Source organism: Simochromis diagramma, unplaced genomic scaffold, assembly GCF_900408965.1.
Source record: "Simochromis diagramma unplaced genomic scaffold, fSimDia1.1 OVJJ01000205.1, whole genome shotgun sequence".
Classification (NCBI taxonomy): domain Eukaryota; kingdom Metazoa; phylum Chordata; class Actinopteri; order Cichliformes; family Cichlidae; genus Simochromis; species Simochromis diagramma.
The window spans coordinates 4,695,956-4,718,664 of NW_024386782.1; the positions used below are offsets into that span (position 1 = coordinate 4,695,956).

Below are 22,709 nucleotides of genomic sequence, written 5' to 3' on the forward strand. Positions count from 1 at the left end.
CTCTGATGTCCCGGAGAGGGACAGGGCTGTATATATGGACGAACCAGTGTCTACAGCTGGGTTATTCAGACATTCACTTGAAGCCATTCAGGCTAGGTTTGATCTGAGGAAGAAGCAGACAGAAGCTCTGTGCAACATCACCCCCACACGTCAGGCGAAGCCCAAGCCCACAGCTAGCTCTCACAGGCCCGCCACTCCTCTGCCGACTGATCCAGTCTGATCTACACGCCAGTCAGCCTGGAGCAAAGGGCACCGGCGGGACCCGACGCCAAGGAGGAAGAAGCCTCAGCCCTCCCAGCTCTGGTTCTAAGTGAAGAAAGAGTCCAGCGGCAGGGAGACGCTGCTTTTACCCCTCTGTCGCCGTCCAAGTTCTGTTCAGGTTGTCAGCCCCAGAAGGCGCTGCACTTTCCTAACACTGTCTCCCAAGCACAAACCCCATGCCCACAAAATGCCTCAGGCTGTAACTCTGGAAAGTTGCCTCCATCAAAATATATGAATGTGCATATTCCCATGTTACAATCAATAAAGAGTGTTTACTGTCAAATAATCACAAATACTCAGCATGCAGGCAGAATGAGCCAGGTCAGGGAGGTGATGCATTCCCCTGCAGACACACTCGGGAACGACATGCCCCACCGAGGTGCTGCAAGCCAGCTGGCTGGCTGCTCACTTCCCTCAGTGACGCACTTGCGCCCTCTCCGTGGGTGCTGCAAACTGTTGCTATGGGTTACCAGTTGCAGTTCCGGGTCAAGCCGCCTCCTTTCTGCAGAGTTGTAAACACTACCATTGGCATCGAAGCAGCAATGATACTGAGGGAAGAAATAAAGGTGCTATTGCAGAAAAGAGCAATACGAGTGGTCCCCGCACCAGAGACATAAAACGGTTGGTACAGCTGTTATTTTGTTGTTTCGAAAAAAGTTGGAGGACTTTGTCCCATCCTGCGAGCTGCGAGTCTTGAACAAGTATCTATGAATGTACAAGTTCAAGATGCTAATACTCAGACAGCTCTTGAATGCAGTCACCCGCGAGATTAGTTTGATCGATCTAACAGATGTCTGTGAAGGTTCTCAGTCATCCAGGACATCGTAGTCAAAGGAGCTTGCAAAGAAAAGCGTCTGGACTTCTTTAAGTTACTTGAAGACGTTTCACCTCTCATCCAAGAAGCTTCTTCAGTTCTAAGGTCAAATGGTGGGGAGTCCCAGATTTAAACCTAGTGGGAGTAACCCCCCACAGAGGGACAAAAGGACCCCCTGATGATCCTCTAATCGCCTGAGCCAAGGTGTGAAACTGGGTGTGGGTCCCAATCAGCCAGAGTTTCGGGTGAGCTCATTGTGAAACCTGGCCCCACCTTATCATGCGAATTCCTGAGGTCAGACGTGCAAATTCCTGAGGTCAGACAGCCCAGGGTCTGACCTCAGGAATTCGCATGATAAGGTGGGGCCATCGTTGTTTTGTTAATATGTTACTTTCTTTGTCAGCGAAACCATTTACCTTCAGTGACAGCCTTCCCTGGAAACTCTGAGCTGGTCTGCATTCCCTGAGGAAGGAGTGCTTTACATCTGCTCTGGCTCTAACTTACCACTCTCTCCTCGTCCATCTGAACTGTGTCCCTAAAATGCCGGTGACTGATGAGTGATCTTCTAAATAAACTTGTTGGGAAACAAGGAAGAGTCTGTTGTTGGGTTGTGCTTTTGAATTCAAAAACAGTCAAGCCGATTCCATCTCATGACATAAATGAGACCCCTGAAATAAAATTGGCTTTAGTTCAATTAAAGTCTATAAATCTCACATGATCTCAACAGCTGAGGGATATAAAAACAACAAAATGGGCCAGCAACATTTATGTGAGCTAGGGTGATGAATACTAATCAGAATCAGAATACTTTATTAATCCCGAAGGATTAATACTACATTGCTAAATTAAATTTATGAAGGTAATTTCAACACTTGGTTCTTATACTGTGGTATTGCTACTTTGACTGAAAGAAAAAGATGATGGATTTAAAGTAAAGTTTGGGATTTAGACTGGGAAGACAGCAGAGGTTTTCTTTGTGCGTCTTTGGCGAGACTTTCATGGGTCTTTGAAATGTTTGCCACTAGAATGTGGGACAAACAAAGGCAGGCCAAAGTAAACCACTTGTGACAACACTGTTGAGTGAAAGCTAGATGGAACATTATAATACTATAATGCCGAATAGTACTGCTTTTACATATGTTAGGGATTTCCAGTTGCCTCAAACTGAGTGGAACGTTTTTAACAAAACTGGAACAAAGTTTAAGGAAGTGATTGACTTTCAGAATAACGAGTAACAATATCTAACAAAATCTTTTTTTGGTACTGTGATTTCTCAGCCCTGAAACTGAGGTCAAACTCAGGTCAGTGGTTGACTTTCATTTACCACTAAATTGTTCCTCTTAACACTCAACTTGTTTTATTTAATATCCAACTGATTTCCCATCATCACTGCTCAGAAAAGTGTCAATTAGAGTAAATATCCAAAATATGAAGTTTAAAGTTACATCACTGTGAAATCAGACTAGTCTATACTGAAACGATGTTGAAATCATGACTGAAGGTCAATGGGACTTCAATGGTATGAAAACCGACTGTCAGGTTTAATTTAACTGAATATTTAATTTAACCAGTGTTGGGCAAGCTACTTTGAAAAAGTAATTAATTATAGCTACTAGTTACTTCTTTCAAAAGTAACTGAGTTAGTAACTGAGTTACAAGATTCTAAAAGTAATTAATTACTAGGGAAAGTAACTATTGCCTTACTTTAAAAAATGTTTAACCCTCTGGGGTCCAGAGTATAATTGGCCGTTTTTGACTACTTTTATTTTTATCTCTACATTTCCCCTTTAAAAACTAGTTACTTTGCTTTGTTTGGTATCATTCTTTTCAACACGAACCTCACATCTGAATTTACAGTTATGTTTTCATTTTGACATACTGTATTAACACACATGATCTAAAATCAGACAAAAAACGTAAAATCCAAGTAGAAAAAGTTATATTTTTTACTGTAACAACCACAAACATGTTTAATGAATCATATTTCATAACTTTAAATGCAAATATAAATTGTAAATTTTAAAATCCTATGCACAAGTTTTGCAAACAAAGTTATTTGCAGCCATTTCAAACTATTTACATAACAATCAGGTATTCTGCATTAAATAAGATGCCACACAAATTATTTGTGCCACTCCCAAAAATAATTTCTGTCCACTATAAAGGAGAACATCACAGCCTGATACCTGCAGGTCTGACAGCAACAGGTGTGTCACTCCTCCTGTTCTCTACCTGGAGACACTGTTTACACTGTAATCTACCTTTGGTGGCTTTTTTTTTTTTAATGTATTTATTTATGCAAGTTTCAAAATTTTTACACATTCACAAACAGCGGGACAGACCTTTGGTGGCTTTTTAGCAGCACCTGCGTCATTCAGCAGTCGTCTCATTGTTTTGACACACAACACAAAATTATCCACTACGCTACACACTAACTACACAAGACAACACACTAACTACACACTTGTGGTATCTTTTGTTTTGTTTCATTTTTTTTTAATTTTTGGGTCAAAAGCAGAGAGTGCTTGCTAGCGCTGTCCTTAGAAAGTAAACGTTATGAAAGTATTTAAGAAAAAAACCCGCGTATATACTTTTTATCATGACTCTGGTTTTACGTGGCCTATCAACACAGTTTAAAAACTGGTATATATCACCTTGTTGCTTTGTCATCTTGAAGTATCAAGTTTCTTGTTAGTAACGGTAATGGCATTGTAACGATAGTAATTAGTTAGATTACTTGTTACTGAAAAAAGTAACACCGTTATTCCCATCACTGAATTTAACTGAATATATATGTTGAAGTCTGACATTGATCCTTGATCATATTTGTACCCTAACACAATACTGAAACAGCAGCGAGGTCACTGCTAAAGTGCAGTAAGACTTCAATGGTATTTCTGCTGATACACAGCAAATTACTAATAACACTTTAAACTGCTGTGCTTCTTTATGTATGGGCAGGATGAATGTTGTGATGATGCTGTTTTATATATTTTTAACCTTTTTAACCTTACCATTAAACATTAGGATTCTAACATGTAAATAACAAGAGGCAGCTTCGCATTAAAATCACAGGTTTATTCATTTTATTAAATCAATATTAAAAATTTAGAATTTTTTTGTTTTTGTTTGTTGTTGTTTTAATTGTATGATATTCTGCCTCCAACTGGTCTGGATCATATCTGTAAAGGAGAGTCCCACTCAGTCACTCCATCTACAAAAGAAAAAACCAAAAGCAATAAGTGAATAAATATAATGAGAAAAAAAACATAACAAACTTTTATACTCACTTATTTATTGATTCAAGGTTTTCTACTTAATATGCATCGTTGTCGTTTTATGGTCAACCATAAATTAAGGACATTTCAACAAAATTTCTCAGAAAACTCGTGACTTTTCTATATTGGGAAGACAGGATGTACCACTGTGAGAGGAGCCTGGTGGAATAGTCCAAGTGAAAATATCTGTAATCTGAAAAGTCAACATTTGTTTTCAGTGTCACGTTTCTAAGCCCTTACATGCCTTGACCTTTGTAGACAGCTCAAATGACTAACTCTGAAAGCAAAAGTAAATAGCTGGTGAAACAACCCCAAAACAGAAAGTTTAAAAAACGTACAAAGCATAACATGTCCCGTTACAACGACTCAAAACGAAACTCACGGGCAGAATAAAAGCTCCGATGGGGACACAAACTGTGGTTTTCTGGATGACACAGCTGTAAACCCAGATGGTGTTGGACATCCTCTGAAGCAAAGACGTGTACCTTTGTCTTTACGTCGAGGCAGCAGGAAATCACACCAAGAGACAGGTGAAAAGCATAAATGTGTTATTTTATATGTGGCAGACTTCAGAACACTTCATGCACATCCAGAGTAAGCTAAGGAGTTTCTTTCATATCTGTTTATATGTGTTCAATAATCAAATTTGATTTGATTAAATGACTGATTTTAATGCATATTTCTTCAGTCAAAATGTGATTTATGCGCAGACTTTTAGCTTAACTTCAAGAGGTTATCATAAAGTAGGGCTATTAACTACTAGGAGTTATGGCCATTATTACACATAAAGCATAAAAAAAACTTAATGATGAGAAGTTGTTTTCGTATTGCTTTTATTTTGACATAGCAAGAAAGTAAGTGCTGTATTTTGTGTGTTGTGTGTGTGTGTGTTCATTTCTAGATTGGGCTATTAAATAGTCTGTTTGACAGATGGCAATAATGTTACTGTGCACACACTAAGTTAACCTAATTTGGAGCTATGAAGACACACAGAGCTGCATGGTGTTGTTTAGATGGACTTGTTTTGCATGTTTATATTTCCCAAAGATACAGTTAGAAAATACTGATGGAGAGATGCACTGAGGAGAAAAGACTTTCAGCCAAATTCCTCTGCATATGAGCAACATGGGCTGTCAAAGATATTACTCGTAAAATAAGACACCGGTTAGCATTTTGCACTTCTGCTTTTCCCTTGTTGTTTCTCAGTCCCCCATTCTCTCTTCACAGTCTCTACATCCTCATAGATACAAGCAAAGGAGTGCGGAGTCGGGAAATAGGAATTCAACAAAACTGAACCAGAGTCGTCATTTCAAAGCCAAGTATGTAAGACATAACTGCATGGCGTGTCCATTGTTTAGTTGTAGCCTGGGCCTACTGCTGTGTTAATGACATCTTATTTATTCATTTAAGACTTGGGGACAGCGTCCACAATACAGTCCACAATATAACATATTGCTGGAGAGACAGCTAGTTAAAATCTTGTCATTTGCTTTTATGTTTATTTTGGGGTGTCCTGTGTTATGGTGCTTTGAGTTTTTGGAGTTTTCTATTACAAATATTCATGGTTAGTTTCTTTGTTTTCATCCTTGGGCTATTCTTATTTACAGTTTTGCTATCTAGCTTAGTTCTTGGTTATAGTTTGCTTTTAGTCACTGTTTCAGTATATACCACCCATCTCTGTGTAAGGTGTTCTCATGCTTTAGTTATTTCCTGGTTTATTTTGGAAACTCTTGTCTCATGTATGTTGTATTTAGTTTTGCTTCACTTTGCAATCTGCCTCCTCCTCTGTCTGTTTTTGGGTCCACACTTGAACCAACTCCAAACATGACAGTATCACCATTCACCTTTTTACTTACTATACTTAGATGGTACTAAGATGCTGCCGTGATGCCACAAGTTGACAGGGAAGCTTTTGTTTTGGGGGTGCTTAAAATGTAAAATGGAAGCAATTTACAAACAGGATTTGAAATGATGAGTTTATGTCTTTCTTTAAAAGAAGAAAAAGGCTGCTGTTAATTCAACAGATGCCCACAACATGTGGTAAAAGACTTCTAGGCTTAAATCGGGTTAAACGAAGTTGAAAATGTAATGTTTTTTTATGTTGTTTCTGTTTAGCTGCATTCAAATTATTTTATTTGAATGCATATATTACAAGGAGAGCAGAGATGTAATTCAAAGCAAAAGCCTTTTCTATTTTGGAATAAACTGAACATTTATTTGATTAAATACTCTGAAATTATTTTGTTACTTCCACACATATATGAGCTTGAGCCCCAGACTCCAACGGCCAATGCAGTGTATCCCAGAAGCAAATCTGTTTTATTACTCGGTTAAGTCTAATGACTTCAGTGCTGAGTGTATTTGAATAGGCAGTGACCTGTTTTTTAGTTTCCATTGGAAAACAATATTACTGTATCCCACTTTTTTCAAAGATTCTTTTGGTAAATATGTCACTGGCTGCAATTGTGTGCAAGCTTTTTCACCAGTCTACTGTTCTTTACAGCACTGTCGCCCACTATTATTTATTTATTTACTTTTTCAAAAATGACCTCTGACAAGAAAGCCTAATTTCTGCTGTTCAATACCAGAGAAATTGAAACTTTTACAAATTATGCCAAATTGCAAAATGCTTAGCTCTGTCTCTAATAAAACCTCTGAAACTTTGTTCAGCATCAGGCAATGTTCATATGTTGATTCATGGTTTTCTTCCATTTTTGATCTAGTGCAGAATATTTTTAAGGGATTATCTGCTATAAAAAGGCAGGATAGAAAAAAATCTCCTTCATATTTTTCTGTGTCTTAAAAAGCACCTTCTGTGACGCTTACACCTCTAATGAAGTCTCACAAGTGTCAGCTTTGTTTTTATACATTGTTAAAAAAAACTTAACAGTTTTTTTGTTTTACAAATGTGGCGGGGTGGGGGTGCGTGTGTGTGTGTGTGTGTGTGTGTGTGTGTGTGGGGGGTTCATTTCCCGAGGGGGATGTAAGCTGGCAACATAAACATAAACAGGGATATGTGGTCCAACTGGCCCAGGCGGGTGATGGTGAGGCTTTGTAGTAGCTCTGTTTAATGTTGGAGCAGACTTTACCCTTTTCGCAGATGTAGCACAGTTTACATGCAAGTGAAATTTGGGGAACACTACTTTTAAGTCCACATGATTAAAGACGTCAGCTTTAATGTGTGCTGCTTCTTATTCATCTTTCTTATTCAGGTGGGTGTGAATGGCATTATGTAGAAGGCTAAGGGCTGAGTTAGATTTAGCATTGGAAGCTATATCTAGTGCCGTGGTCAGAATAGCTTGAATCTCACGAGGAAGAAAAATCCCACAAACTCTGTCTGGAGAGCAGTGATTGTCCACAGTCTTAGTATTATTTGCTCATTTTTCATTAATATAAAGGGAAAGACCCCCACCTTGCTGTTGTTTCTTTGAGTTCTGGTTTCTGTCTTGACAAGTGCATTGGGTTTTGCTGGGTAAATCCTCTGCAGCAGTCCCCAGTGAGTCTATTATCTTCCAGCTGTAGCCTCAGCTCATCCCCTTTGTTAATAATAGTGGTTTGTGAGGAAAAGGCTGGGCAGCGTAGGTTTGTGCAGTGTTTTCTTTACCCTTTCTCACTCACCAGCTTGGCAGGCTCATTTTTGTTTCCTGTATCACTGCCTCTGCCTTCTATCCCAATTGATCCCACACTCAGAAAAATTATGGTTCTTAAATGGTTCTTCAGATGTCTTCATGGTTCTTTAAAGAACCATCATACGTCAAAGAACCTTTTTATTTTGTGGATGGTTCTTCAGCTATTACAAATGGTTCTTTAAAGAACAAAAGGTTCTTCATCCTTAGCAATCTAAGTTTGATGGTGTAAATGGCATAAATATGTATTCACTATAACGAGGCTGTGAATTATACTGTGTGTTTTCTTTGTGTGCATGTGTGTGCGAAGGGAGAGGGCGGGATACCTGGCAATTACCCTTTAAGAGAAGATGGTAGGAAACTGAATATTCAAATAAAAGTTAGAAATATTTGCTTAAAAATATACTGGTGGCAGGGGTGGGGGCCAAAGCCTAAAGACCCTAACCCCCCCCCCCCCCCCCCACACACACACACACACACCCCTAACCCCACAAACACATTATGAATATGGTGAGTTAACAAACAGTAGACACAATACACACATTCAAATACTGTACTTTAGTTTTAAATTTTAATAAAGCATTACTATTTTCTACTCCAAGGCATTACTTTTGAGATTACTATATATTTTTGAAAATATAGTATAATGATAATACTAGTTATTGTAAACTTTACAAACCACCCAGCAGTATGTAAAGTCAAATTATAAAATACAAGTAAATAACAATCGCAGAACAGAATGTCAGTGTAATGAACACACACTTCGTTTTGACAAAGCACAGCTTAGGTAAATGATCTGAGTAGTTGTTCATCACTGAGCAATTTGTTAATATGTGTTTCGAGCCAAATAAATGACAGGGAGAGAGACAGTGACGTCAGAACACGTCATACTATAACCTCCCGGGAGCGGACGGAGGGGGTCAGTCGTTGGGATGCGCACGCGCAGACAGAGTGTGCGAGCGGCGGGCCTTGACCTTTCGGGGAAAAAAACTCACGGACGGTGACAGCGAGGCGGATAACAGCCTTCAGTACCTGCTGGACTTTGAAGCTGTGGATTCTGGGACTGTTGGAAAAGGTAAAACATTTTCATTAAAACCTTATTACTGTTTTGTTTTTGTTACTCGTCATTGTAGCTTGCTGTTAATGTGCTAACAGTAGCGATTAGCTAGATACGTTAGCTGTTGAGGTAAGCGCAATTTAGTATCCAACTGTTTTCCTGACAAAACCACTGTTATAATTAAGTGAAGGTGCTCCCAGCTAATTTGAACCCTTGGCTTCTAAAATATGTGGTTCAATTGCGTGCTGCGTACATAACCTAATGTCAGCTAGACCGAAATTAAAATTTAATATATTGTTAAAGTCACTAAAATGGCGCCTGAAGCCTGTTGTGATGTGAGCTCTGTGTCTGCTCTAGAAACTCTGAAATTCAGTAGAGCTGAGCCGTACATTAAATACTCACATGAACCTGTACTTTGAATTCTGTATGAGCTGTATAAAATACAGCTATGCATAAGTGTTTTGAATGAATAATTAGATTAGATAACTCTTTATTGTCTAATCGAATTATATAGAAATGTGAATAGAAATGTGACATGAGAAGGTGTGTCTTTGACTGTTCCTGCATAACTTATTTTCGGACTAGTTGACAAGTTATGCTCCGGTCATTTGATGTTTCCAAGATAGATGTTCTTTTGTAATATAGTTAATTTTTTTGTATATTTCATTTATCCACCATCATACATCATACATACAAGCTAAGAAGAGGTTGTTATACTAACAAGAGGTATCAACGCTGGGCCAAAGTTCAGCACATGGTTAAAGTTTGTAATCCAGCCAGGGTGTAAATATCACTCAGCAGCCAGAGCTGAAGCAGGTAGCATCAACACATAAATCTACTCTACCCGGCTTAAATCACAAGAGCACCTCTGACCAAAAAGCTGTAGATTTTTCTTGTTTGCACAAATTAATCCAGATTCACATTAATTGTGTTCACAGCTCCAACAAAATGAGGAAGAGGAGGGGGAGAAACACAATTAGATTGAATTACAATTGGATGGAAGGCGAGGACAAGGAGAAGGAAGCTTAGGATGAGGAGGAAGAGAAGCAGCAGGAGCATCTTTAGGACTCCCTATGATGTCATTGAGGTTTGTTTCATTAATATGGTCCTCTCACAAAGAAAGATGACTTGTTTTAGTTCACCTACTTCCTGTATTAAATAGTGATGTGCAAAACGTTGTGGAAAACCATGGAGCAGGTACGTATAGGGCATCTGCAGGTAAATGAACATCAAATCTCTAAGACAGACTGAAATCTGTATATTTATCACCCTCATGATAAAACCCATGTCAGCCATTGGTTTATGGACTTTGTATTTTGAAGCCTCAACATCTGCTTTATTACTGTTGCTATGTTGGGACCATATTAGGATGAGGGATCAGAATCTGGAGTCATGCACACTATTGTTTCATTTAGTGTGTATCCATGAGATTCGTACAGCAGATCCAAGTTGTGCCTTGAAAACAGGAAAGTCGTCTGCATAGAGGAGAACTGTAATAGCAGGCTTGTACAAAGTGAGGCTTTGTGCTCTCGTTTTACTTCTGTCACCCTGTTTTGATGCAGATTTCACTTGAAATCAGGCAAGAACTGGACTTATTTTTTATAATGTGTTCTTGTGAATTGATTGTGTATCGCATATGTTTTATTTGACTTTCTGCAAGACAACAGTCGTCCGCTGGCCAAAAAAGTTTTCCAAATACCTCCACGTGATCAAGCCTGGATTTAGAAAAGAATAGCAAAAAAAATCTGCACCTCCTGCTTCAGATGCAATTTGTGTTTCTGTGTTCAGAGGCAGTGGCGAGAGGGGAGACCTCGGCTCATCCAGCTGGAGAGCCTGACCAGGAGGAGTCGAACATTAACTCAGCTCTTCCAGGGCACCCTGCAGACTCGGCTGCTGGCATCGACTAGGGATGACGTGAACGCCAAACTGGAGTCCATCACAGGTCAACTGCAGGTATGCGAGTCAGACCTTCTGAGGAGGGTTTCACTTTTCTCTCTTCTTTATAACTGACTCTTTTCTCTATCTCTTTCAGCTCCTTGTCTCAGAGTGGGAGGGATTTGAAGCACAAAGGGAGGAACTTGTCGTTTGGTTGGCTGATATGGATGTCCGCCTGAGTGAGGTTGACCAGCTGACAGGAAACACCAGTGAAAAACTGAAACAACTGCAGGTGTGGGCTTGTTTTGATATGACATATATTTGATATGATATATACATCAGAGACATTATCCTAAACTGGACTAACAAAGGACAATGAGTACAACATGAAACGTACATTACATAGCGTAAGGCTGAAGTTCATTGATCATTTTAATCATAAACTTGTTGTTGAAATATTTTTACTGAACATGCAAACATCTGCTGATGATAATGTGTTGATTTATTGGTCTGTTATGAAGCTATTTCTAATGTGTTTTATCACTTTCTGATGTTTTCTTAATTAAACAATACATGTATTAATTGTTGTGTTATCTGTAGATATAGTATTTTTATATATATATTTATTTATAGTATAGCCAATATATTTAATTATTACTGTTTAAAACACTAATATGTGACATGTATTAGTAGTGATGTTGTGCTGAGGGTTAAAATGCCTTTTTGTCTTTTGGTATACTACAAAATGACAATAAACCATTAATATATGTCTATGCTGTGCTCGTATTTATTTTACCCTACTCAAATTCAATTTATGATGCATTTTATTTTGAAAGATTGAAAATGGTTCTTTAAAGAACCACTCAAAAAAGGTTCTTTAAAATGGTTATTTTAAAGAACCATTTGAAGGATCTTTTTAAAAAGGTTCTTTGAAAAACGATTAAAGGTGCCCCAAAGAACCATTTCTTGATGGTTCTTTGGGGCACCTTTAAAGGTTCTTCAATCCATCAGCACTCTGCAGCACACTCAGGTGTTCATCATAGAGCTCTGTGCTCTGTCTCTGGAGATATCTGAAGGAGTTTCCCTACAAACCATCTCCAATCATATGCAGTCCCATTTGGGATCCATCAGCCAATCAGCATGTGGTGTTTTTGAGAGTTTCCTCTTGACTCAAGCCCTGTATCTGAACCTGATGCACTTTTTCCATGACGGTAGCAGATCTGATAATGATGCTGTCCTCATAGCCAAACAATGGGCAGAATATGAGATTTCTACTGAGAACCTCTTTATAATTGAATTCCTGAGCACCCTCACATCATCACTGCAGAGTACAGTCAGCAGAGCCTCTGTGTTCATTTTAAAGATGGAAATCCAGTGTTTAAAGCTTCTCTTATCCACACTCACAGATCTAAATGGAAAAGAAGCCCACTCAAAATCCACTGAAATGCTCCTCAAACTTGTACAAATAAACCAATGGACTCCAAAGGAAGCAGTCACTCTGCTTAAAGCACTGTCACAGAAATATGCAGATGATGATTCCATAACTCAAATCCTTACCTTGGTACAAGTGTATGACATACCACCAGACTGGATAGATGACTGTGGGCACTCTCTAATCCAGCTCCTTGAATCTGCTGCTGCTGAGAGATTTTGTCAGGATTTACAAAAGACTCTAAGAGGAAACGATGAGAACAGTGTAACTGCAGTTCTAGCAGAAGTAAAGATGTTGTGGAATTTGGATGACTCTGTCATTGATATGATAAAAAACATTAACACTGGTGTCCTGAAATATACAGAAAATGTACCAAAAGAAGAAACTTTTATGAAAGATTCATTTAAATGTGAATATTTGAATGCAGACAACATACAGAAGTGTCTGTGTCAGCTCTCCAAAGCAGTGTTTGATATAAAAGGCTGGTGGCCCACAGTGAGGCAGGTGGTGCGGTGGTGTGGACTGGTGCTGACTCATAAAAGTAGAGTGGTACAACTGGTTGGTGTGGAAGAAGACCCATGTGTTACAGCCATGTTTGCAGCCATGCAAGTCTGCTTGGGAAACAAACTGGACATTGTGCTGAGCTCTGATGTTCACTCAGAGGAGCAAACAAAGGAGTGGTCTGACTTCTACAAGCACCTTGACATTTCACTTAACACAAACATGAAGATGACTGATCCATCATTCCAGGATGTCTATGAAGCAGACATTGTTTATGGTACAATGGATGATTTTGTGTCTGATTACGTTCAATGTTGCATAGAGGCAATGGAAACATGGAATCCACAGTTAAGTCGTGGATTCATTATTGAAAAACAAAGTCTCAGTGTTCTGCATGCTCTGGAGCTTTCAAGACTCAAAGACGATGACTCTCTGGTGTTTGCTGCGGAGGTCCTGCAGAACCTCATGAGTAAATTTCACAGTGAAGATGTGGAACTGAGACATATCTTTATTAAGGCCCTTTTTCAGGTCCTCCATTGTAACCTAAATGAAGACACAATCACTGACACAAAAATCATCACCGTCTCAAAGAAAATCACAGGGAAGGAATTGCTTTCTAATGAGATCTTTATTTTGACCTTTCTGGAAAATCTCTTGCAAGTGTTTGCTAGAGAAACAGAAGCTGTTAAAAACATGACAGATCCTGCAGGCAAATGGTGTTTGGAGAATTTATTTGCCTGTGTGGAACAATTCCAAGACTTAGACAAAGAAACCAAAGAAGTCTTCAAGATGGTTTCAAATCTTGGGGAACAAAGACTTTGGTCACCAGTAGAGGTCTTAAACCTTCTTGGAGCATTAACTGATAACCACCATGACGACGGCTGTATTTCCATCATGAAGATTTTACATTTGATGGAAACATATCAGGTTTCTTCCAAGTGGAAAGATGAAAACAATAAATCTCTCACTGAGCTCATAGATTCATGCACAACTAAGAATCTGATCCAGCATTTAGACAAGAGCCTTAAAGATGAGAAAACTAAAAGCATTGACAACCTTTTTTATGAAATACAGCAGATGAAAGAAATTGATGAACAAACACTGAGTAAATCATACAACACAGTAACTCATGTAACAAACTTAATCAAAACTGGTGAAATTAAAAAACACAGAGACATACAGCGAGCTAGGACTCTGAGTCACAGCATGGAGACAGAGGACCTTCAGGAGATCCTTGCAGTCTTATGCAATGCTGTACACCTCCACAAAGCTGAAAGGAAGTGGTTTCCCAGGGCAACTCAGATGATAAGCTGGTGCCTGTTGGCCCTGTCTGACACTGGGAAGCTCCTGGAGATGGGAACTGGAGAAGGGAAGTCTTGTGTCATAGCGATGTTTGCCGTGCTGCGTGTGCTTAGAGGTGAAAAGGTGGATGTGGTGTCCAGCTCTTCTGTGTTATGTCAAAGAGATGCTGAAGAATGGGCCAAATTTTACAAATACTTTGGCATTACAGTCGACACAAACACAAATAAAAATGAGGACAAAGAACGGAAAGAATGCTATCAGAAGGACGTGGTGTATGGAACCATTGAAGCCTTTGCTGCTGATCACCTTCGCCAAATATTTGAGATGAAGGATGTGAGGCCTGATCGTAACTTTCAGTGCATCATTATCGATGAAGTGGACTCACTGCTGCTGGATCAGGGAGTGCAGCTGACATACCTGTCCAGCCCCATGGTCTCCATGCAGCACCTGAACATTATTCTCACCATGATCTGGAGCCACATCAGTCAGTATGGCTTCCTATCTACAGGACACCAGACATTTGTACGAGGTCCTCCTGCTTCATTCTTCAAGGCCATCTATGACTCAATGAACACAGAAGACACTGAAATTAGTGATCCAATGGACATTTTAACTATTGCTGAAGAATCTGAAATTGTGCCAAAAGGATTTACAGAAGATATCTACAAGAGTGAAAACCATGAAATTCTCAGTAAACTGAAAACAGTGAGTCAGGATTCTATGGTTAACTTTTTCAAAGAAATTGAGGACTATGTCCCTTACGGCTTTACTGTTTACACGCTAGATGACAAGGGACTGCTCTGTCTTCAAAAGTGCAGTCCATACAATGACCGGGACATCCCAGAGCTTACATTTCTTGTGCTGGAGGAAGGATTGTGTTGTCCTCTCTATGAGTCAGAAGAAGTTCTCATCAAGCCCATTGCAGAATTGATCTCTGAGAGGATTCAGTACACCCCATGTGAAAACAATAAAGACAAAATCAGCATTCCTGGATTCTTGAAGACCCTGGTGGAGAAGAAAGTCTCAGTGTGGGTTCAGAATGCCTTTCTGGCAATGTTACTGAAACAAGGACGAGAATATGTCGTAGAAAATGACAACATCTGTCCAGTGGACTTCAGATCCACTGGTATTGTTGAACTGAATAAGAAATGGGGGGATGGTCTGCAGCAGTTTGTGGAGATTAAACACCAAGTCAAACTGAGCACAATTTCAACAGTGACAAACTACATTTCCAACGTTTCGTTTTTTGAGAAATACCAGGGGAAAATATACGGAACAACAGGAACACTGGGGAGCAAAGCAGACATTCAGTTTTTGCAGGACCTGTATCCAAAGCTCTCTGTGTGCAAAATGCCAACATGCAACAGGAAGAAGTTATTTGAGGTCAAAGGTACTCTGAAAAAAACAGCTGAAGAATGGAAATCTGAAATAAAAGATGTGGTCACGGCTCAGATTTCCCCAAATTCATACAGAGATGGAAGAGCAGCGTTGGTGATCTGTGAAACTATCAACAAAGCCAAAGAGATCTACGAAGAGTTGAAGAGCTGCATTCCAGGTGAAATCATTCTCTACTGCCGCAGTGACAGAGACAGTTTGAGTAAAATAGACAAGGAACTTCATCCTGGTGATGTCATTGTTGCCACAAACCTTGCCGGCCGTGGCACAGACATAAAAATGTCCAGAGAGGTGAACAATAATGGAGGGTTATTTGTGATCCTCTCCTTCCTTTCTGACAACACAAGAGTGGAACTCCAGGCTTTTGGACGAACTGCACGCAAAGGTAAACCTGGATCTGCTCAGATAATCATTTCCACTGAACACCTGCAGCCATCTTTCAGCACAGTGTCCTCTCTGGAGGAAGCCAAGAGCACAAGGGACCGACTTGCAGCAGAAAAGATAAGTTACATGATGAACAATGTTGCTGAGATGAAACTGCGGGAGGACCTGTTTTCAGAATACTGTGAAACACTTCAAGATATTTATAACACCACTGATGGAGACGAGGAAAGAGCTGTTGTTGCCATCATGAATGAGTTCTGGGGGATTTGGCTGCAAACTAAATCAGAGGAAATTGATCAGTTGAAGAGAAATGAACTGCAAGAGAGTCTGAAAGCTGATTTGTTAAAGGCAAAAAGTCAGTCTGAAAGTCAGACTTCACCAAGTTCCAGCATTTATCACTACATCAAGTTTGGAAATATTGCACTGAATGAAAAAAAGTGGGATATTGCAGCCAGACTGTTTAAAAAAGCCACAAATCAGGATGAAAGCTGGGCAGCTGTAGCTTTTTACAATCATGCATACTGTACTATACAACAAAAGAAAGCAGATTACCTCACCAAGGCAATAGATGATCTAATGAAGGCACAGGAATCTCTGAAGTTTCTCAGTGAAGAATCACTAGTCTGCCTTCAGTTTGTAAAAATGTCCTCTGCAGACTCAGCCAACAGCAACTCAACCAGCCTTGAAAAACAGTTAACAACCAGGTCCACAATGTATAGTTACTTTGATAAAAACATTACTGAGGCTATCCAAAAGTTAGAAGAAATAGGAGAGAATGGGAGGGATGCAAAGTCCCCCAAATCCCCGATGTCCTCACTAGTTTCAGATGCTGATGAAGATCTCCAAGTTGAAGCTCACGCCCTCTACAGTCGAGGTCTGAAATATGTATTTTCTGTGGAAGAAAAACCTCGTTTCTCATGGGAAGGTCTTCTGGTGTTCTTTCTTGGAGTTTTACAGATTGTTGGAGGAGCACTGCTCACTGCAATTACATTTGGAACATTTGCTCAAGTTGGAATGGGACTCATTATTGAGGGGATATCAGACTGCATCACTGGTATTGAGGCCATGGTGACAGGAGAATTCAGCTGGAAGTCATGGGCTATAGAAAAAGCCATTTCTATTGGTGTCTCTCTCATTGGGTTCGGAGTTGGAAAGCTGATTTCAAAGGGCTTCAAATGTTTTAAAACCTTAGTTAAATTTGGCAAACAGCTTAAGTCAATGCCAAAATTTCTCTCTAGACAAGCTAAAGATGGTTTCAGTGTTGTTTTAAAGGCAAATATGAAGAATGCAGTAAAATACACAGCTAAACAAATTGCAGAAGAACTAATCACCTATGGACTGGGAAAGGCAGAAGATGAAATCATTAAAAAAATATTAGAAGAAATCAAAAGCAAGGTGAAAGACAGAACTGATCACGAAGTGAAATTAAAAATAGAAAAAGAGCCTCCATCTTCATTAGTAGACCTCATTATTCTTTCACACCTTGAGGACAAAAAACAACTTCATGATCTCCTGAATGACGAGAGAAGAAAGAAAGAGCTGCTGGCCATTTTCAAAGAGTTAAGCAAAACTGCAGTGCAGCCATTCTATGCAGACCTCAGTTGGCAGAATAAACTGAATTCCTCCCTCTACACAGTGACTGAAAAACCTAAATCACACACGGGAAAAAAAGCAAAAGCAATTCTGACAGTTATACAAGGTGTCCACATGGTCATACTGACAGGGGAAGCCATCAGTACAGTGCTCAGCCTCTCATATAAGTTTTTCTCAAATCTTCATGAACAGCTGAAAATATTTAAAGAAAAGCAACGAAAATCAGAGAATGTGAAAGTAAGTGATCTATCTGGAGAGGACATTAAACTTTTGAAAGACTTCAAGCACGACTTAGCATCCACCATCAGTACTTTATTGGCTGATGCTTTGGTAGAAGTTTTCCACCAGAAAGTCTCCAGTCACATTGTTTCTATTGTTAAAGGCCAAGCAAATGGTGTTATTGGTAAATATGTGAGAAAGGGTTTAAAGAGTGACAGAACAGAGGAAAAGCTCAGAGCAGGACAGGACAACAGATACATTGCATACATGCCAAAACACCCAAATTCTAACCTAAAAGTTGAAGGAGAGGCAGGTCAGCGCTCACGATCACATGCTGAAAAGATTAAGAACTCCACGACTGCAGGCACCATCCTTGATATCAGAGTCCTGTCAGAAGCTGCTGGCACTAAAGTTGTCATCCTAACAGAGGACAGCAATGGAAGACTTACCAAAATGCAAGAGCTGAGCCCAGACACTCAACATGCCAATCAAACTGTGACCCTGATCTACAGACCAAAGAGTGACCAATACCCCGATGGCCATTATGATGTGCACATCAATAACCAGACAGTGAGCATAGAGAGTGAGGGCAAGAGCTGTTTGTTTCATGCTTTGGCACGGGGTATGAAACCACAAGCCAGTGAAGAAGAGATCACTGTGGAAGCAGACCGCCTTCGATCTGTGGAGGCTGATGCTCTCCTCAGTAACCCAGGCCAATGGGAGCCTTTCCTCAAGCACAAAGAGTTGACTGAAGCAATCAGGGGAGGGGACTGGTACGTGGCAGAAGTAGCTGCACCCAAAAAGGCCATAAAAGAAAGCAAAAAGTTACACCAGGAAGAGTTTGGAAAAGTAGAGTTATACCAAGAATGGCAAAAATATGCAATTCAGAATCCAGGTTTTGGACAGTTCATCAATGCAGATCACCAGCCACCAGTCAACAGTATATTGATGGCCCATAAACAGAACCAGAATAGCAGATTAGCAGAAGCCATGCTTGAAGTGGCAACAAACTCATCTACTGGGAACATTTCTGATGTACACAAATATCATGGCCGTGAACTTCCAACAGTTTATGTACCTGCAGAAGTACATCGTGAATTTCCCAGTACAAAATCACAAGCCTTCAGAGACCTCTTGGCTGCAGCCATAAGTAATGATAATGTTGTGGGTACTTTCAAGCTGACAATCCTTGGTTCAATGCCAAGATTCTGGTTGGATCATAATAAGGACTTCAAAGACTTTCAGAACAACTCAATGAGTAACACCAGGCTTGAAATTTTTGAAAACAGCTTTCAGAACCACAGCACAGAGATGGTAAAGACATGGTTTTCTCTGCTTCAAAACAAAGGTGTCATGACCGAAATGACCATCTAACTACCATTACTGAGTGGATCAATAACCAGGGCTACAAAGATCAAAATGATCCACACAGGAAAGATGTTGCCAACCTCCTCTGATGAAAAGGTAACATCAAATTTTACATCATATTACAGTGGGGCAAAAAAGTATTTAGTCAGCCACCGATTGTGCAAGTTCCCCCCACTTAAAATGATGACAGAGGTCAGTAATTTGCACCAGAGGTACACTTCAACTGTGAGAGACAGAATGTGAAAAAAAAAAATCCATGAATCCACATGGTAGGATTTGTAAAGAATTTATTCATAAATTAGGGTGGAAAATAAGTATTTGGTCACCTCAAACAAGGAAAATCTCTGGCTCTCACAGACCTGTAACGTCTTCTGTAAGAAGCTTTTCTGTCCCCCACTCGTTACCTGTATGAATGGCACCTGTTTGAACTCATCATCTGTATAAAAGACACCTGTCCACAGCCTCAAACAGTCAGACTCCAAACTCCACCATGGCCAAGACCAAAGAGCTTTCGAAGGACACCAGGAAAAGTATTGTAGACCTGCACCAGACTGGGAAGAGTGAATCTACAATAGGCAAGCAGCTTGGTGTGAAAAAATCAACTGTGGGAGCAATCATCAGAAAATGGAAGACATATAAGACCACTGATAATCTCCCTCGATCTGGGGCTCCACGCAAGATCTCATCCCGTGGGGTCAAAATGATCATGAGAACGGTGAGCAAAGATCCCAGAACCACACGGGGGGACCTGGTGAATGACCTGCAGAGAGCTGGGACCAAAGTAACAAAGGTCACCATCAGTAACACACTACAACGGCAGGGAATCAAATCCCGCAGTGCCAGACGTGTTCCGCTGCTGAAGCCAGTGCATGTCCAGGCCCGTCTGAAGTTTGCCAGAGAGCACATGGATGATACAGCAGAGGATTGGGAGAATGTCATGTGGTCAGATGAAACCAAAGTAGAACTTTTTGGTATAAACTCAACTCGTCGTGTTTGGAGGAAGAAGAATACTGAGTTGCATCCCAAGAACACCATACCTACTGTGAAGCATGGGGGTGGAAACATCATGCTATGGGGCTGTTTTTCTGCCAAGGGGACAGGACGACTGATCCGTGTTAAGGACAGAATGAATGGGGCCATGTATCGTGAGATTTTGAGCCAAAACCTCCTTCCATCAGTGAGAACTTTGAAGATGAAACGAGGCTGGGTCTTCCAACATGACAATGATCCAAAACACACCGCCCGGGCAACAAAGGAGTGGCTCCGTAAGAAGCATTTGAAAGTCCTGGAGTGGCCTAGCCAGTCTCCAGACCTCAACCCCATAGAAAATCTGTGGCGTGTTGCTCGGCGACAGCCCCAAAACATCACTGCTCTTGAGAAGATCTGCATGGAGGAATGGGCCAAAATACCAGCTACTGTGTGTGCAAACCTGGTAAAGACCTATAGTAAACGTTTGACCTCTGTTATTGCCAACAAAGGTTATGTTACAAAGTATTGAGTTGTATTTTTGTTATTGACCAAATACTTATTTTCCACCCTGATTTACAAATAAATTCTTTACAAATCCTACCATGTGGATTCATGGATTTTTTTTCCACATTCTGTCTCTCACAGTTGAAGTGTACCTCTGGTGCAAATTACTGAACTCTGTCATCATTTTAAGTGGGGGAACTTGCACAATCGGTGGCTGACTAAATACTTTTTTGCCACACTGTATATGTGATTCATAATGAAAGGGATGGGAGGTACCTGGAGTAGCATGCATTGTGGTAAGCATCTGACCAGAGTGGATTTCTGTTTTCTTTTCAGTTTGCGAGAGAAGAGAATGTGACTCTTACAAGCAAATGAAGTACAGTGAAAACCTGGAGATCTTCCACCTGCCTAATCATCATTATCAGATATCTCTGTGCCTTGGTTTAATTTTAACTTAATTTTTGTGCTTATCACAGAAAAAAAGAAAGTCCTAACTGCTTGTTTAGCCATTATAGCTTAATGTAGATTGCAAACTTATGACAGGTTTTGTTTTTTGTTGCGCACAAAGAGCACACTAAAATGATGCAACAAAGTATTTCTTGTAGTAAATTACTAATCACTAATCAGTAATTACTAATCACTCTGAAAGGCTTCTAAATCTCTAAATCATCCACAGAGTACCTGAGTGCCCTCCAGTGTTCAAGAGACAAACTACACATGTGTCATATTAAGCAGCTTGATTTTCTTTTTTGTTGGTTGGAGCACAATGTGACAGCTGGAGTGATTCTGCAGAGCCTGACTGTGAAAGGAGCTCTGGAGATAAAGAAACTGCTTGAGATGAATCACAGAAGCTACAGGAAAAAATGTCTCTATGGAAATGTTTTTACACAATAGTGGACAATAAAACTGCAGGGAAATGTACCAATATGATATTACATGCTTTAAAGGTTTATCTAAATGTATTTAAAACATATTGGTGAAAACGGCCTATAAACATAACTGGCCACTGTTATGAACATTCTGAAATAAATAGAATTACACACAAGCTGGTTGTCTTTGTGAGTTTTTAATTTGTCTTTGCAAAGGGGTCAGAGCAACAATACAAATTTAATCAAGATTCAATCAACCAGGTTCATTCAAAGTCATCACTCTGTGTCATATGGAAACCATGTTGCTGTTTTTAGATGGAATAGGCACCGTTAGTGTGAAGCAACAGTTATAAGAAACAAATGTCAGGTTTACGGAAAATTGGACCCAAACACAGGACTTCCTGATTACTCAGTTAAATTTTCAGTCTATTTCATTTCATTATTTATTTGTGTTCTATCCAGATCCTGGCTGTGGGTGGGATTCAGGGGCCTCTTCCTGTAATTGAATCTAATGGCATGCTAGTGGTTCGAGTCTCTCTCTGATCTCTGCCTTCACCCGGGGCAGGGTGGTGTTGTGTCAAAGCCCCCCAATGGTTGTTTCCGATTCGTCAGGTTAAAGCCGGCCTCCCCCACTCTCTCACTGGCCGATGTTAGGGCCTTCCTCTCTTTTAATTACTATATTGGCCATAAGTCTGTTAGGGTGCCTGGCTCGTTGACCCAGTGTTTTGTGTTTTTGGTTCTTTGATTTTGTTTATTTCATTATATTCTAGCTTTGTCTTATGGGTTATAGGATTATTCTTAGTTTAGGTTCATTGTGTGGGTTTTGTTAGAGTTTTAGTGTTTTGGTTTTCTGTCTCCTGTCTGCTGTATCCCCGTGTCAAGTGCGTGTTTCTGTGTTATGTTTCCTGCTTTACTTTAAAGGTCCATGTCTTATGTTAATGTATCTGGTTTTCGTTAGGCCTGATTTGCCCCCTCCTGTTACCCATTCCCTGATTGCTCCCTCTGTGTATTTTAGCCCTGTGTTTCTCTGTGTCAGTGTTGCGATCTACCTTCATCTTGCTGTGTGTTCTGTCTGTCTGCGTCAGTTTATTTTGGATTCATAGTTTTGTTACTTTTTGAGTTCAGCATTAAAGCTGTTTTGTGTTCACGTTTTGTCTCAGAGTGTCTGCACTTTGGGTCCTCCATATCACCACTCCTGCCTGCACACAGCCTTCACATGACAGAAGATCATGACCAGAACATGGACCCCACATACCTTTTCA

The 22,709-nt window shown here is 40.1% G+C and overlaps 1 protein-coding gene across 1 annotated transcript; it reads left to right on the forward strand.

The window, feature by feature from the left end:
- The first annotated feature begins 11,913 nt into the window (after positions 1–11,913).
- On the forward strand, positions 11,914–22,411 carry LOC120725025. Its single transcript, XM_040017645.1, has 2 exons — positions 11,914–19,201; positions 20,915–22,411. Exon 1 carries the CDS (start codon positions 12,017–12,019, stop codon positions 19,109–19,111), a length of 7,095 nt encoding a protein of 2,364 aa, XP_039873579.1. The 5' UTR covers positions 11,914–12,016; the 3' UTR covers positions 19,112–19,201; positions 20,915–22,411.
- Positions 22,412–22,709: the final 298 nt, after the last annotated feature.